Source organism: Siniperca chuatsi, linkage group LG1 (assembly GCF_020085105.1).
Source record: "Siniperca chuatsi isolate FFG_IHB_CAS linkage group LG1, ASM2008510v1, whole genome shotgun sequence".
NCBI lineage: Eukaryota > Metazoa > Chordata > Actinopteri > Centrarchiformes > Sinipercidae > Siniperca > Siniperca chuatsi.
Window position 1 is genome coordinate 23,635,688 of NC_058042.1, and position 14,352 is coordinate 23,650,039.

At 39.7% G+C, this 14,352-nt stretch overlaps 1 protein-coding gene across 8 annotated transcripts; it reads left to right on the forward strand.

Moving 5' to 3' along the window:
* Window positions 1–1,998: 1,998 nt before the first annotated feature.
* Window positions 1,999–13,802, forward strand: LOC122873722 (tropomyosin alpha-1 chain-like). 8 transcript variants are annotated; one of them, XM_044190818.1, is made up of 10 exons: window positions 2,007–2,263; window positions 2,728–2,853; window positions 5,271–5,404; window positions 6,582–6,699; window positions 6,930–7,000; window positions 7,127–7,202; window positions 7,312–7,374; window positions 8,000–8,069; window positions 8,777–8,855; window positions 9,351–9,553. In XM_044190818.1, exons 1-10 carry the CDS (start codon window positions 2,150–2,152, stop codon window positions 9,352–9,354), a joined length of 855 nt encoding a protein of 284 aa, XP_044046753.1. In that variant the 5' UTR covers window positions 2,007–2,149; the 3' UTR covers window positions 9,355–9,553. The 8 variants fall into 8 exon arrangements, with proteins under 8 accessions (XP_044046806.1, XP_044046762.1, XP_044046771.1 ...); XM_044190871.1 differs by lacking the exon at window positions 8,777–8,855 and having other exon boundaries at window positions 1,999–2,263; window positions 9,351–9,677; XM_044190827.1 differs by lacking the exons at window positions 8,777–8,855; window positions 9,351–9,553 and adding an exon at window positions 13,115–13,802 and having other exon boundaries at window positions 2,003–2,263.
* The last annotated feature ends 550 nt before the right edge of the window (window positions 13,803–14,352 follow it).

A 14,352-nucleotide genomic window follows, 5' to 3' on the forward strand; every position in this document is an offset into this window, starting at 1 on the left:
AAAAGGCTCAAAGAATCATGAGGATGACCACTTGGTCTATGCTGCAGGCACAAATACTGTCATGTTGTACATGTATAATGAATATAAAAATCCCATTTTAGCTGCAAGTATAGAGTCCACAAACTGAGTTATGTTAAAAAGACCTCTGTCTTAGAGAACTCTGGGCCTGAGTATTTTAGAATGATTTACAGACCCCTGAATCAAAACCCTAACACTTAATTGGAGTAAATCATTAATTGTTGGACAGGTACAATGTGGTGATGTCCATCCCTCTATCTATCCAGGGTTCTAGGATGACATGGATCACGCCATGGGCCTCTTTGATCTCTGTATATGATTGGCATGTCTGGCTGGCTGCGTAACAGTCCACAAAACACATGGCGGGATGACAACAAAGTGACAGCTGACTGCCTTAAAAAAAGCTCCACAGGAAGGATATCAGGCGGGACCACCAAAGAGATCAAATATAGGAGTAAAAAACAGAAGACAAAGGACAAACAATTGAATGCAAAAAGTAAAATTATCTTGAAACAAGTCATAATTTAGCTACAAAAACTTTGAGACCAATTTGTTGGATCCTCCACAAGTGTTTCCTCTTCAGCTGTTCAAAGAAGAAGCATTTAGGCCTACATCATTGTTGGGTCAAGATTTATCCAGGTCCATGTATGATTGACCGACACTTAGGAAATTAACAAATAGTGATGTGTTTTTGGTATGACAACATTTAGGCTGCTGGTTTGTATGTGAAAGAAAGCTTAAAGTCAAGCTCAGTAAGGGTGGGATTGGCTATGAGGGCAGTGGACAGAGTCGAGCAGGTGCTCTCCAAGCAGTAAGATCCCCAAAAATATGCACTCAACAAAACACTAGCAGAATAATAGGGACAAAAGAAGAAAGGTTCCTTAGAGAATGACAAAACACTCAGCGTGGGTTGTTCTGCGTTATGGACAAGAAAACAGTATTGTTCATTACATAACAGGAGTGGCTGTTACTACAATACATCTTAATTTCACTCATTAATATATTTAGCAATATTTGGTCATTGATTTTTCTTCTCAAGGTGCAATTTCCCTAACATGTACAAAAATGAATTACTGTAGTCGACAGTAAACTATTATTACTCAACCACCCAACAGTCCTGACCACAGGTTGTGTGTGACAGCTGCGGCTGTGCCAGTGGCCCTGTAAACTATCACAGAGGCACGGTGAGGGGACTGTTGAAATGCCAGAGCTTCTGTATATTCCACTGTGCACTTCCACTAAATCCGCTGCAGAGATATAACTGGCATGTATTAGCTCAGAGAGGAGCTTGATGATATACCTCCACAGAGAGCGAAGCCTATCTGATTGCCGCTCGGATGTTCAACTATGCTGTGAGGGAGCTGCTGAAATGATCCCTGGAAAACAAACAAGCCATAGCCTACTGGCTAATATGACACCCCACAGAGGGAGAAGAACTTTCACAAGGGCTTATCCAATCAGATATATTTGTTTTGTATGAATAGCTCAGATGCATGGAGTGCTATTACAATTCATTCTGGTACCAATCTCTGTTGAAATTTGTTGTGAGTACATGATTGATTAAACACTGTCTAGAATCCTTTATTTTGGCACAGATATATGTAAAAAGTATAAAATAATAGTAAGACAATGGTCAAATTATTACTCATTTGCCTTTTGTACGTGAACATGTAGTTTCTGGGTTATTTTCCTGGGTGATAATTATGTCATTATCAGCATGTTTCTCCCCCCTCTGAGGAGCTACTACCTCTCTGAGTTTTGACACTCTGTATCCTGCCTGTCACTTGGAGGGTGTTAGAAATTGGCGTGGACGTCTTGGTGTGAGGGGGGAGTGGCTTCCTGACGTCCATACCCCATGTATAGTCATAGAAGTGGTCAAATTTCTTGGAAGAGCGAATCACTGAAGAGATCCAGAAAAAAAGACAGGTCCCGCGTTGGCAAACAGCTGCAGTTGTTTCCAAAAAAGTATTGGGTATCCAGTAACTGCCCAGCCAAACTACATATTTGACTCACTACAGCCGCGGCGAGCTCGCACTCCAGCTTGGCGTTCAGTGTGGTTCAGACGCTCTGATCCTTTCATTCAGTTTCTTTTGTTTTTAGTTTGCGCGGACACCATCGACACTAAGCAGCCATGGATGCCATCAAGAAGAAGATGCAGATGCTCAAGCTCGACAAGGAGAACGCCATGGACAGAGCTGAGCAGGCCGAGTCAGACAAGAAAGCAGCTGAGGACAGGAGCAAACAGGTCGGCATCCAGTGTGAAATCCGCTCTGGTGCTTTTACGCACCGGTGCCAATGGCACGGTGCGCCTGGCGCTGCATGGTTCCTGCATGCCCAGCGTCCTGTGACTGAGACTGTATCTTCATATGATTAAATCAACTTTTAAAAATCACAATATCTTTGCTTTTTGTGTTATTTTACTTCATATTTGGGCTGCATGAAGTTGGCAACAATTAGAACATTTTACTTCTGGATTCCTCATTTAGCTATAATGTAACATGTTAACAATAAGCCTATTCTACTAGCCAAGAATAATTATATTTCTAAATGGTTGATATACAGTTTATTCTGTAGCACACACATTTATTATTTACACACCTTAGAGATTATTTACAGACACAGTGTCATGTACTTGGTGTTGTGAGTCTGAGTGTATGATGTCTGTCTTCTACATGTTGGTAAATGTCCTCTTGTTTCTCTGTGTCCAAGCTTGAGGATGACCTGGTAGCACTGCAGAAGAAGCTGAAGTCAACTGAGGATGAGTTGGACAAGTACTCTGAAGCCCTGAAGGATGCCCAGGAGAAACTGGAGCTCGCTGAGAAGAAAGCCACAGATGTGAGTTTGGGCTGACAGCACCGCTGACTGGTGGAGAAGCCACAGTGGGGCATCCATTGCCTAATGGTTTGACCTTGAAGCACCCCAGAAAACTAAGATCACCAGCCCCCAGACAGATTTACTCTATTGATTACGTTATGCCATAATCAATTATAAGAGGGGCTGTATGGGATGAAAATATGGATAGTTAAATTTAGCTTGTATGCTGTATATGGTAAGGTCACAGCTCACAGGCTTACCAGTACATTCCACAGCCATTTTGACAAATCTGAGGGCCAGTGTAGGGTTTCAGTCGGGCATTTTACAAGCATATTTTGACCTGTAAAATCCTTGACAGAAATGTGGTTATTCTGATTTCAATTGGCACTCTACAGTCCAACCCTGATGAAATTACTAGTTTATTGACTGTGTTTAATGTTACACCAATTATGCCTAATTGATTATGCCAAAATCAGCAACAATGATATCAACAACAACACAACAATAATATTATTAAGATGACATAAGATCAACTTAACTGATTCCTAAGATGGACTATATTGATTGATCAATTGACAGGGAAACTAAAAAAGTACAAAAACAGATGCATACCACAGATAAGAGAAGTAGATGGAAAATTAAAACTAAGGTACTTAATGCACCATACAATACACTGCACACAAATAGTAAGTACAAGAGTGCCTTGTTGAATCACATGACATCACAAATAAGATCAGGACATAATTAAGTTCTTATTAGTAAATAAATAAACAATTATAAAAAATGCAATAGGGTGGGTAAAGTGTCATGTGTCTGCAGGCAGCAGTGTTATCAGCATGAAATAGTTATTGCATTTGTAGCAGGAAAACAGAAGTGTGAGGTCTAATTAGTAGGCTTAATGCAGTAGGACAGAAGGCTGAGAAATCTGATTAATAATAATAAAAATATAATTTATGGTGTGTTAATTAATTAGACGATTAACTATGTATAGCTTACACAACTGTAACTTAGTTGTTGATATTGCTGTAGCTGTAGACTGAATTAGTTTCTAATGTCTGGAGCTGTGATTTTGATAGGGTTAGCTCAATTTACCAGTAGGGGATGCACTCAAAACAGCTCATGAATTAGATAGTTGTACAACAACATAGTTGTGACAAAAAGTATAAAAAATGACATGAGGTTTAATTTTATAACACTGGAAATAAGCACAATTTATAGATGTTTTATTCATTAGATACATTTTATTAGTTGCGTGTAAAATCAGGTACTTCCGGGGTTGATGGCACGTCCCAATCCTCATCAGCGGTTGATTAAGGGCGGTGGGGGCAGGGATCAAACGCGCCGCATCTCCAAGTGTGTCTGCGTTGAGACAGCCCGCACAGAGCTGAGGGAAAACTAGCTTAGCTGAGACAAAAACAGCAAAAATGGCCGGTGGGAGCTCTCTGGAAGCTGTGAAGAAGAAAATTAAGTCGTTGCAGGAGCAGGCCGATGTAGCGGAGGACCGGGCAGCGTTACTACAGCGGGAACTGAACCAGGAGAGGAGTGCTAGGGAAACAGTAAGCCGCTGCTAATTATTTAAGGCAATTAATCCTCAGACTGTCGACGGTATTAGGCGTAAATCTGGTCAAAAAGCGTGGCTTCTAGGCCCAGACAGCGACGGGTTCTGCTCAAATACAGTCAGGTGTCAGGTAGATATGTTTGAAATTAGCCCACTGCAGGATGTGAGTAAACGATGGGCAGATGAAAGGACACCACCCGGCACGTCAAGAATAAACAAACAGCCCTGTAACAAGTAGGCTTAACGTTGCAGCAGCACCACAGGTCCATAAAAATCCTCTCCTGTGTTAAAGTCCCGCAGTTGCAGCACAGGGAAGATGCTCCCCTTCAAAATAGTAAATTGTAGCCATGTTTTGTAGCTATTTTATTTATGGGACAAGATAACGGAATCGCTGTGAGACAGGAAATTGCAGGTTTGACTGGAAAGAGGTAAGGAAGGGTGGATACATTAGTCTAGCATTTTCGTTAAATCTACGGCTAACATTTTTTAAGCTTAGAATTTGTGTTTAAAATAAGAGAAATGCCTTACGCCCCTCAGCCTGTGTATAAAATGTGCATATTAGAGCCTACATCCCTCCCTTGGGTGCATTCCTGACCCAGCCCAAATGCTGCCTGGAGTGCATGGGATGGGTTGGATGTTGTAAGCCTGATGATGATAATAATTATTAATAACTATTTGTATAGCACTTTTCTAATAACAGTTTACAAAGTGCTTTACACACAGTAAAACCCAAAACAGCAGCAATACAGTAAAGTAACAAATAAAGGTAATATATGAGGTAAAACAGATTGCAAAGCCAACTGAAAAATAGTACATGATTTTAGGTTATACAAATTAACTTGATCTGACTCTATATGATTGTGGTGTTGTGCTCTCCTAGGCTGAGGGTGATGTAGCTTCCCTGAACAGACGTATCCAGCTGGTTGAGGAGGAGTTGGACCGTGCTCAGGAGCGTCTGGCCACAGCTCTGACCAAGCTGGAGGAGGCTGAGAAGGCTGCTGATGAGAGTGAGAGGTGGGTACCTTACACCCGGAAAACAGACCCCACTTCTTCTTCTTCTTCTTCTTTTCCTTTTGGCTGTTCCCTTTCAGGGGTCGCCACAGCGAATCATTTGCCTCCATCTAACCCTGTCCTCTGCATCCTCTTCACTCACACCAATTAACTTCATGTCCTCTCTCACTACATCCATAAATCTTCTCCATGAATAAGCTCCTCACATTTTGTGAGGTTTTTAGTTCCCCATCACATCGTTATTTGTTTCGGTGACGTATAGTCTTTATGCAAAGAGTGATGTGGCAGGGTTAGGACAGGATGGTTAGATTTTGGAAGTCAAACAGAAGAAAATCCAGTCCTGAATCACCTCACTGTACTTAAGTATTGGTTCCCATGCTGTTGCAAACTTTTTGGAGCACAGTGGTCATGCTGGTGCTGAATGCCTTTAAGACAAATAGGAAACAACTTTTATGACTCTAGCACTTAAATGGTGGATTCTGCTAAACTACAGTATACTAAAAATCAACGATTGTGCATGATACCTGCTGTTGTATCATATACCACTCCTAAAATTTTGCTCAGTGCTGCGACTAGTGGCTGGAAGTCATATTGTACTAATGTTCAGAGGCGTATATTAAATTGAAACATGATGTTTGCACCAGTGTTGATATCCAAATGTCTTTTTATTAATTCAACATAACTCCTGACCAATAGTGGAAGCGGCACACCTGTAGCATTTTGATGGAAACTTAAATGATGTCTTTTCGCTCGACAAGTGCAGGTATTGACAGCATGGATAATACAGTCATGCACGTGTGTGTCATGCTCTACTTGGTGTTTATTCATACATGACCTCTCACACACAGTAATCATGTACACAGTGTTCCCCACCATAACTTGACGGACCAGTGTGTGAATGCAGACATTTTGTCCAGATAGTAATCCAACGTATGTGAAAGTCCATGTGGTCCTCCTTTTGAATTTCAGGCCACCTTCACCAGTATGAGACATAGAACCACGTGCTTTGTGGTAAACTTTATTTTAATCCGCATAAGAATGGAATTTCCCAGGCCCTTTTTATAAGACAAACTACTGATCTCTTGTCAGTAGTGCAAGAGGGAATTATCAAAAAATATTGGCCTGCTATTGTGCCTATGGTACTCATGACTTACCTGCCATACTATTTTCTTTCCCTCAGAGGCATGAAGGTCATTGAAAACAGAGCAATGAAGGACGAGGAGAAGATGGAACTGCAGGAGATCCAGTTGAAGGAGGCCAAACACATTGCAGAGGAGGCTGACCGCAAATACGAGGAGGCAAGTTTCTCAGCTGTTCACTGCACTATGAACTTCGAGCTTAGCATTTTCTACATTCTTTTACGTTAATGTAACAGCTGACATCAATGGCCACATTCTGTCAGATGCTTATTATTGCCACCAAGTCATAAATAATTATTAGAATTACAGTACAGTGATACATTAAGGAATTTAAATCTATTGTTGTATCGAAATAGTGTGGGGCTAAACTTTGTAAGTTGTGACTTCAGGTGGCCCGTAAGCTGGTGATCATTGAGAGTGACCTGGAACGTACAGAGGAGCGTGCTGAGCTGTCTGAGAGGTAACAACGTCCTTCCTTTTCCTGTCCAAGTCACAACTTTAAATAACATTTCAGACGAATTCTGTTGTAATTTTTGTTTTGTCTGTGGCATCTTCCTGCTTGTTCAACCAAACCATAAATCAATAGCAAATGTTCTGAGCTTGAGGAGGAGCTGAAAACCGTGCAGAACAACCTGAAGTCTCTGGAGGCCCAGGCAGAGAAGGTAGGATTCATGGCAAATAATCCACAGTATAAACCCTTGAAATCTGTTTAAAACTGTCTTTGTATTTCTTTTATATGTGCCTAACTCTGGCCTTTGTATGCAACCACAGTACTCACAGAAGGAGGACAAGTACGAGGAGGAGATCAAGGTTCTTACAGATAAGCTGAAGGAGGTGAGTTAAGTAAGGGATAATGTACAGTGAGTGTCAAGGTCCTGCATCACCGGGGTCCGGGTTTAATTTTGCAATAATGACTGGCTCGCTGTACATTATCCTGCTTATTACATGGATACTTACTACAGAAATCAATAATTTGACACCAAATATTGATTTAAATGATTTTAAAAAGTTAGTTTCTGCGGATTGATATGATTGGACTCGAGAGTCTGTGATCAGAACTGCGTCCATAGCAGTGGTCTGCTCTTCAGAAATAACCGACTAGTAGAATGCCGTAATTGACCAATCAGAATCGAGTGTTCAACAAAGCCGTGTAATAACTAAAGTTAGCATAAATCACTAGTGAGTCATTTTTGAAAAAACTATAGTTTATCCATCCTACTTTTTTTTCATAAGCATTTTGTAGAGCTTCTTTAAAACTATAGTGATTTGGATGTTGACTCATTAGACTGTTGACTCACTTGAATTAAGTATGCTGACTATATATATTTTTTTTAATTACAAGTGATGCTCAGCTTTCTTTTACAGCACTTAAGTGCTTTAAATGTCCTCTGGGGCTGTGCCTAGTAATGTAAACCTCTTAATGTGAATTGCTAATGTTTGACTGTATTCCTTCACTCAGGCTGAGACTCGTGCTGAGTTCGCTGAGAGATCAGTCGCCAAGCTTGAGAAGACCATTGATGACCTGGAGGGTATGAATCTTTTCCACTTGATTTTTAGGCATTGGAAAAAGTCGTTTTTTCATTTTTCACAAAATGAAGGGGTTGTGTTTGTTACAGTGCAGTTGTGAAGGCAGTTACTACTCAAACAGTCAAAACAAAAAGCTTGTTAGGCCTTATTCAGGTTTCCTCGTAGAGTCTTCTAATATCGTAAAAACATCAGTTTTTTTTTTTTTTTTCAAATTTATCAAAGGACACTTTTGTAAACATTGGTGCTGTGTGAGTTTATTTATCTGGTCGACAGGGTGTTTTTAAAAAGTCCTCAGGACAAATATCTGCACTGTCAGTTGTCTACCGGGGGGAAAAAGACAAAGCAGTGATCCACAGAGGCCGGCGTGATATTATTCATGTTGGCAACAACGTTTCTCATCACACTGCTGTTTGACATTCTGGTGTAGTGACTGTTCAAGGCCAGCTAGTCCCAAGCAGTCCTCCCAGGGTCATGGAACATGTGATGCAGTTTCTCAGTGACTCCTCAGGAATCTGACACATCAGCAGCTGTTCCATGTGCACTTCCTATTTCTGTCTTGCTTTTCCCCCCTCCAGTTTCTCTATTTGCATTTTCCTTTTAACTTCTGTTCTCTGACACTATTATTTTTCTGTTGTCTTCTTTTTTTATTTTTTATTTATTTTTTTTACAAATTGTTCACTGCCACTTCATAATAATTACCACACAATAGATGAGCTGTATGCCCAGAAACTGAAGTACAAGGCCATCAGTGAAGAGCTGGACCACGCCCTCAACGACATGACTTCCATGTAATACACCACATGCTTGTTTCTGCTCTGTGCCTTAGATCTCAACACCCCTAACCACTTTTACCAACATACAATAGCTCCCTCTTGTGGCGTGTTTGAGTGCAGTGATTTATTTATTTATTTTTTACTCAGCTAAACTATTGATGGATGGATGGATTCTTTTTAAATCCTCCTTCACTGCTTGTCTAACATTGATTTGTGTGTGAACTAAAGGTGTTTTTGAATGTATTTTTGACTAGGTTCTTAGGCTAGATCTCCCAAACCTTTTTGATCTGTGTAACTACTAACAGCATTTAGTTGTAGTGTTTGTTCCCCTTTATAGTTTCTCGCAACACAGCTACATTTCTTCATAAGCGTCATTCTCATTTTCTTTAGCTTTTCTGGCTCAGTTCTGTATCCTTTTTTTCTTCTTAGTGCTTCATGTCGTTTATTTTCCATTCCTCTTTTTTTATATATCTCCCTCCAACACTTTTGTTCTTCTCCTTTTTTTCACAGCTAAATTTTTACACCCCTCACCCCAGAAGCTGGTTGAGCGTCATCTCTCTCCTGTGCAGCGCAGTCCAACTTTCTGTTTCCTGTCTTTATTTCTTTACTACTGCACATTGGGCCATCTTTGCTGCCATCCATTTGTCCATCTTTCATACAGACCTCTGAGCCGTATTGCTTTGTGTAAAATAAACATTCTTCCATCTATGCCAGCCCTTCCCCCTTTCTCCTGCGATGTTTCTTCATTTCCATTTGTCCCATCTTTTATTTTTTTTGTCTTCTATGTGTTTTAATTTGTTGAGTAGTTTTTGAATAAACTCTGAGGCGCCTCTCCCATTCACTGTTCCTTTTTCTGTTTGAGAGGACCGCTATTTGGTATAATGGCAGTATTGCGGTTTTAACAAACTAGTGTTCACATGAAATACAATGGTTGTCCTCTGTTTTCCTTTTTGAATTAGAAGAATATGGTAAAATAACCAGCAGCCATGAAAGGCTATCTGCTTTGATAGTTTTTTCAGCCATTTGTGCTGCTGTTTTCTGTATCTTAATTGCAAGTTTGGAGTAGAAAGATTTACTATTTCCAAACCCACACTTTGGTGGCCAAAAGGATCAACTGCATCACCAGGGATTTTCGGATTTTAAATACCGACTCAAACATCCTTTATAATGATCTTTAGTGTCTACATCCTCCTTTTTTAAGGAAGGAAGTTCTATTGTGATACTAGTGTACCTCTTAGAAATCTGTTTATTTTGTTTTGGTGTAACAGTTTCCAGTACGATCAGCCTAGCCTCAGTCCCTGCACCAAAAGTCATTGACATAATCTGTGAATCTGGATTATGCATAGGTCACTAACGTGTAGGCTTCTTCCTGGCTATCCTCAATATCTCTGGGGAAAAAATTCTCAGTAAAAGCTACAGTAAGTACAAAAGCAACAAAAGGAATAATGAGTAAGTGATGTTGCCATGGGTAACCAGGACAGCAAGTTAGTGACAGCTTGTGAGACCTTCCTGAGGAAATGTACATGACAAATAGTGAGTTATTGCTTTAGTTTAATATGTTCATGAAGTCGGCAGTTCAACAGCTTGAATACAAACACAATTGTGATCAGTTTCAAAGGAGCACTAACTCTTTGTCTTTTGCACTAACCGGCCTTCTGTCTCTTTCTCTTTTCTCTTACCTGCTTTCTGACTGTCAAGACCATCTATACAAGCAGCTTGAGAAAAACCGTCTTCTGACCAATGAACTGAGAGTAGCCTTAAACGAGGCTTAAACTGGAATGGGCTCTTATGCTTTCATTCTTCTGAAACTCAACATGTCCAGGCATATTGTCTAATGCTGTGATATGAGAGAGTAGACAACTGTGTCTATGCCACAAAACTTAACAAACCAAGTAATGCTTTCAACAAAGTGGAATACTAATGTAAGATTTTCACATTATGCATGCTCAAACTGCAGTTTCAGATGGGAGGCCAGACAACCTTAGGTTATGAAAAGTTGTGGAATGGATTTGATATATTTTCTCAATTATCAACAGGGCTGTAGCACATCAGTCCAGTCGAAATCTGCATGGTGCTCAGGGCTCGACAGTAATGGTTGCCAGGTTGCCATTGGCAACCATTTTGAGAAATTGACAACAAATTCTTTGCCTTTGGTTGCCAACAGTGGCAGACACTTTTCGATTTTGAGCTTTGAAATCAAACGCAGAATATGTATTTATGTATTCTCTCGACTATTTTAGCGCGTCCGAAATAAAAACACTTCAGAGAGACACAGCGTAGCTCGCCTGCAGCCTGCAGCTGCACTTTTCGAGACACCCAGGGACACACGCAGGGGAAGTAGTCAGACCGTCCGAGAGTGTCCGTACCTAGCCTGGCAGCGCATCCAAAAAGTCCGCCGGCCGTCCTTACAGTCCGGATCCGTCTTCTCTTCACCCACCACGCCATTTACCCACAAACCTCTCGTTCATCGTCCCGGCCGTCCATTCCTGGGAGCCTGCGGCCTCGTCTGGAGTACGGAGTACAGGAGGTGACAATCGTGACACCCCTACTTTTTAACCCACATAAGGACCGCAAAACGTGCACCGCAAAATAAATCAGTTTTTAATATTTGTTGTGTTAGTGATATTTAAATATTGCTGTATACAGTCTGAAACAGAACGAGACAACGCTGCACGTGCGTTGGTGTGTTGACGCGCAGAGGCATCTGTTTTAGAAACAATGGCGAAGCAAATTAAGTTGTTCGACTAACCCGTCAACATCACAAACGAATGCTGGTATTTTGTATACCAGGAGTTGAGGGTGGACACGTTAACTGATAACACTAAAGATTAAAATTCAAACAGATAAAACGCAAACTTCGGTTCAGTTACTGTAATAAAGCTTTTAAACATTCTTTTTTTGTCACATTTTTAATATTAAACTGACATAACTACATAGTATCTTAATTACTCAAAATACAAGGTGAGTAAAAATGGCAACCAAAAGCTGATGCCTGGTTACCAGCCTGCCAACCACTCTTAAAAGTTAGTGTTGAGCCCTGATGCTCTGAAGGTAAAGGCTGGTGATGATGCAAGTGGCCTTAGGGAAGGCTTATAAAATGCTTCAAGGGGCAGAGTACCAGGGGCACAATATCTTTTTTTTTTTTTTTTTTTTTTTTTTTTTAAATACTTCTAATGGCTTGACTTTTATATCTAAACACACATTTTCAACAAAAATGCTTAATGAATGCTAACTTTTTGCAAGTATAAATTGAAAATCACAATGAAGTGTGGTCAGCTGTGCTGAGAACCAAACATTACTTTCTTTGAAGTTTTTTTTTTTTTTTTCATCTGTAGCATTTCAGTCAGGACATATGTCAGTGGTTTGACCTTTTTTTTGCATTAACAATATATTTGATTTTGGTGAACCCTGTGAAGTTCCAGAGCAAATCTGAGTAAGCTTGACAGACTGTCCATGATCTCACAATCTGAATGAGCAAACCCTCTGAATTCACTAAAGTCTAAATAGTAACAGAGGAGGGAGCGTGCTTTGGTACATGTAGAGAGAATTTGCCCCATATCTGTTTATATGAGCCAACTTGTTAGAGATATGTTGTCATATATGATTGGAAAGTAGGTATATGGAGCATGTCCCTGTCACAATCACTGCAATGCTACATTTGCTGCAGTCTGTCACTTAGTACAGTGTTTGTCAAAAAATTGATTAAAAAAACAAAGAAAACAACAACATGGAAATTAACAGTACAGCTTTAGAGTAAAATGACCAGGATGATAGGATAAAAGATTGGCAAAAACAATATTGGGGGTAGTTGTGGAAGGAGATCATGTGTGATTTGGGATTAAATCTGTGCTCACATTTTTTTTTTTTTTTTTTTTTTTTTTAGGTTAGTTTTTTTGATTGACCTGAAACTGTTTGGAGAGGGTGCTTGGAATAGATACTGCAGGACATGAGCGTCATTTAAATCCAGTGTCAGTCTTGACTGCAGCCCTGTCTATAGCTTGAGTATAATATTTACAGTGAATTGGCTCACAGTATTGGAGTTGGGTATATGTACTTGCTTAATGAATGCTAACTTCTGTAGTTGAAAAAAGAGAGAGGAGTATTTCCTCACACTCATAAGGTTTGTAACAATATCCAGCACATGTCTAACACTGTTTGTTAACCTGGGCTAGAGCTTCGTCTGTTTATATTCTGTGCATCTCTGCGCTGTTTTTATTTATTTATTTTTTTTAATTTTTTAATGATTTTTAACTGATGCAATGCTATATTAACAGATAAACTCACACGTGCTAAAGAAGAGGGCCTGAGTGTAAAGCAGCTGCTGGATCAGACTCTAATGGAGATGGTTAACATTTGACCCAGCTCACTTCCTCTCCACACATTGCCTCATCTGCTCTGAATATTGCTGGCTCCCATATACGGCTGCTACAGATAATGTCGGGCCTTGTGTTTATGTGTGTCCTCTGACCTTGTCATCCTGAAGAAACAAGCTCTACACAAGGTAGCACCAGCAGCTTCGTTGAGCTACAGTTAAACTACACTGTTTCCGTTACACACTGTAATCAAAGGTCAATTAAAATTCACTGTATATCTTTAATAGGTTTACATGTGTATGTTGGGAGAATTTGCACTTTTTTTGGGGGACAAATACTGCACATAATCATTGTGAACAAAGCCATAAATTAAGCCAAGGTTATATAAAAGGGATTTTTATTATGTGTACTTCTGTAAAGTTGCTTGTGTGTTTTTGTTTCTTCTGTATTGTAAACATTTAATAAGTGTCAATTATGTACACTTCCAGTTTAGCAAGGAAGGAATTCTTAGCGCAGTTGCTTGAATGTACTGTTTTGTTCAGCTAAGTGACTCACTTTTCTGTTCATTTTGAGGAACTGATTTGTTTGACTTGTTCTCCCATTTTATCTTGGAAATGTAAAGATCATGAATAAATGGTTGTATCAAGTATTCCAAGTTTGGCTTTATTACAAATGTTTCTTTGGTATTTTTTCATGCTGTGAAGAAGAAATAGGGGAAAATGTAAGAGATCAAAAGAGAAACTTTTACATTTTAATTACTGTGTCTGTCTTCTTGCATGAAATTCTGTCCCTTAATTTAAGCAATGCAAAATAGTGCACTAAATGTTTACAGTGAAAGTGCCACTTAAAGAAAAGAAAAGCATAACATGATGTAGTACTGTGTTAAACATGAGCTATAACCTCCCAGTTTATTGCAGTTCATCACAGGTGCAGTGAAATGTGACTGTACACTTAGGGATGTATTATTAGGCAATGGTTCCCAACCATTTGCTTGTGCTTGTAAAGCCCTAAAATGAAACAAGGTCTACTTATAAACCCATATCAAAGATTATGGCTTCAGTGTGGACATGAGTTGTAAGAGTGATTTTCTTTTTAAAGAGCTGAAGAGGTGAAGTATCCAATATTTCACAACAAAAAGAAGGAAAAAAATAGAGAGATCAGCAGACATAAGCATTATAGTGTGTAACAAATATTAACTA

What these genes read in the sequence shown, in the direction of transcription:
- LOC122873722 (XM_044190871.1), top strand. Translation starts at nt 2,150, where the DNA reads ATGGATGCCATCAAGAAGAAGATGCAGATGCTCAAGCTCGACAAGGAG. An exon ending in CTGAGGACAGGAGCAAACAG is followed by an intron (nt 2,264 to 2,727) that starts GTCGGCATCCAG and finishes TCTGTGTCCAAG; the next exon opens with CTTGAGGATGACCTGGTAGC. An exon ending in TGGAGGCCCAGGCAGAGAAG is followed by an intron (nt 7,203 to 7,311) that starts GTAGGATTCATG and finishes ATGCAACCACAG; the next exon opens with TACTCACAGAAGGAGGACAA.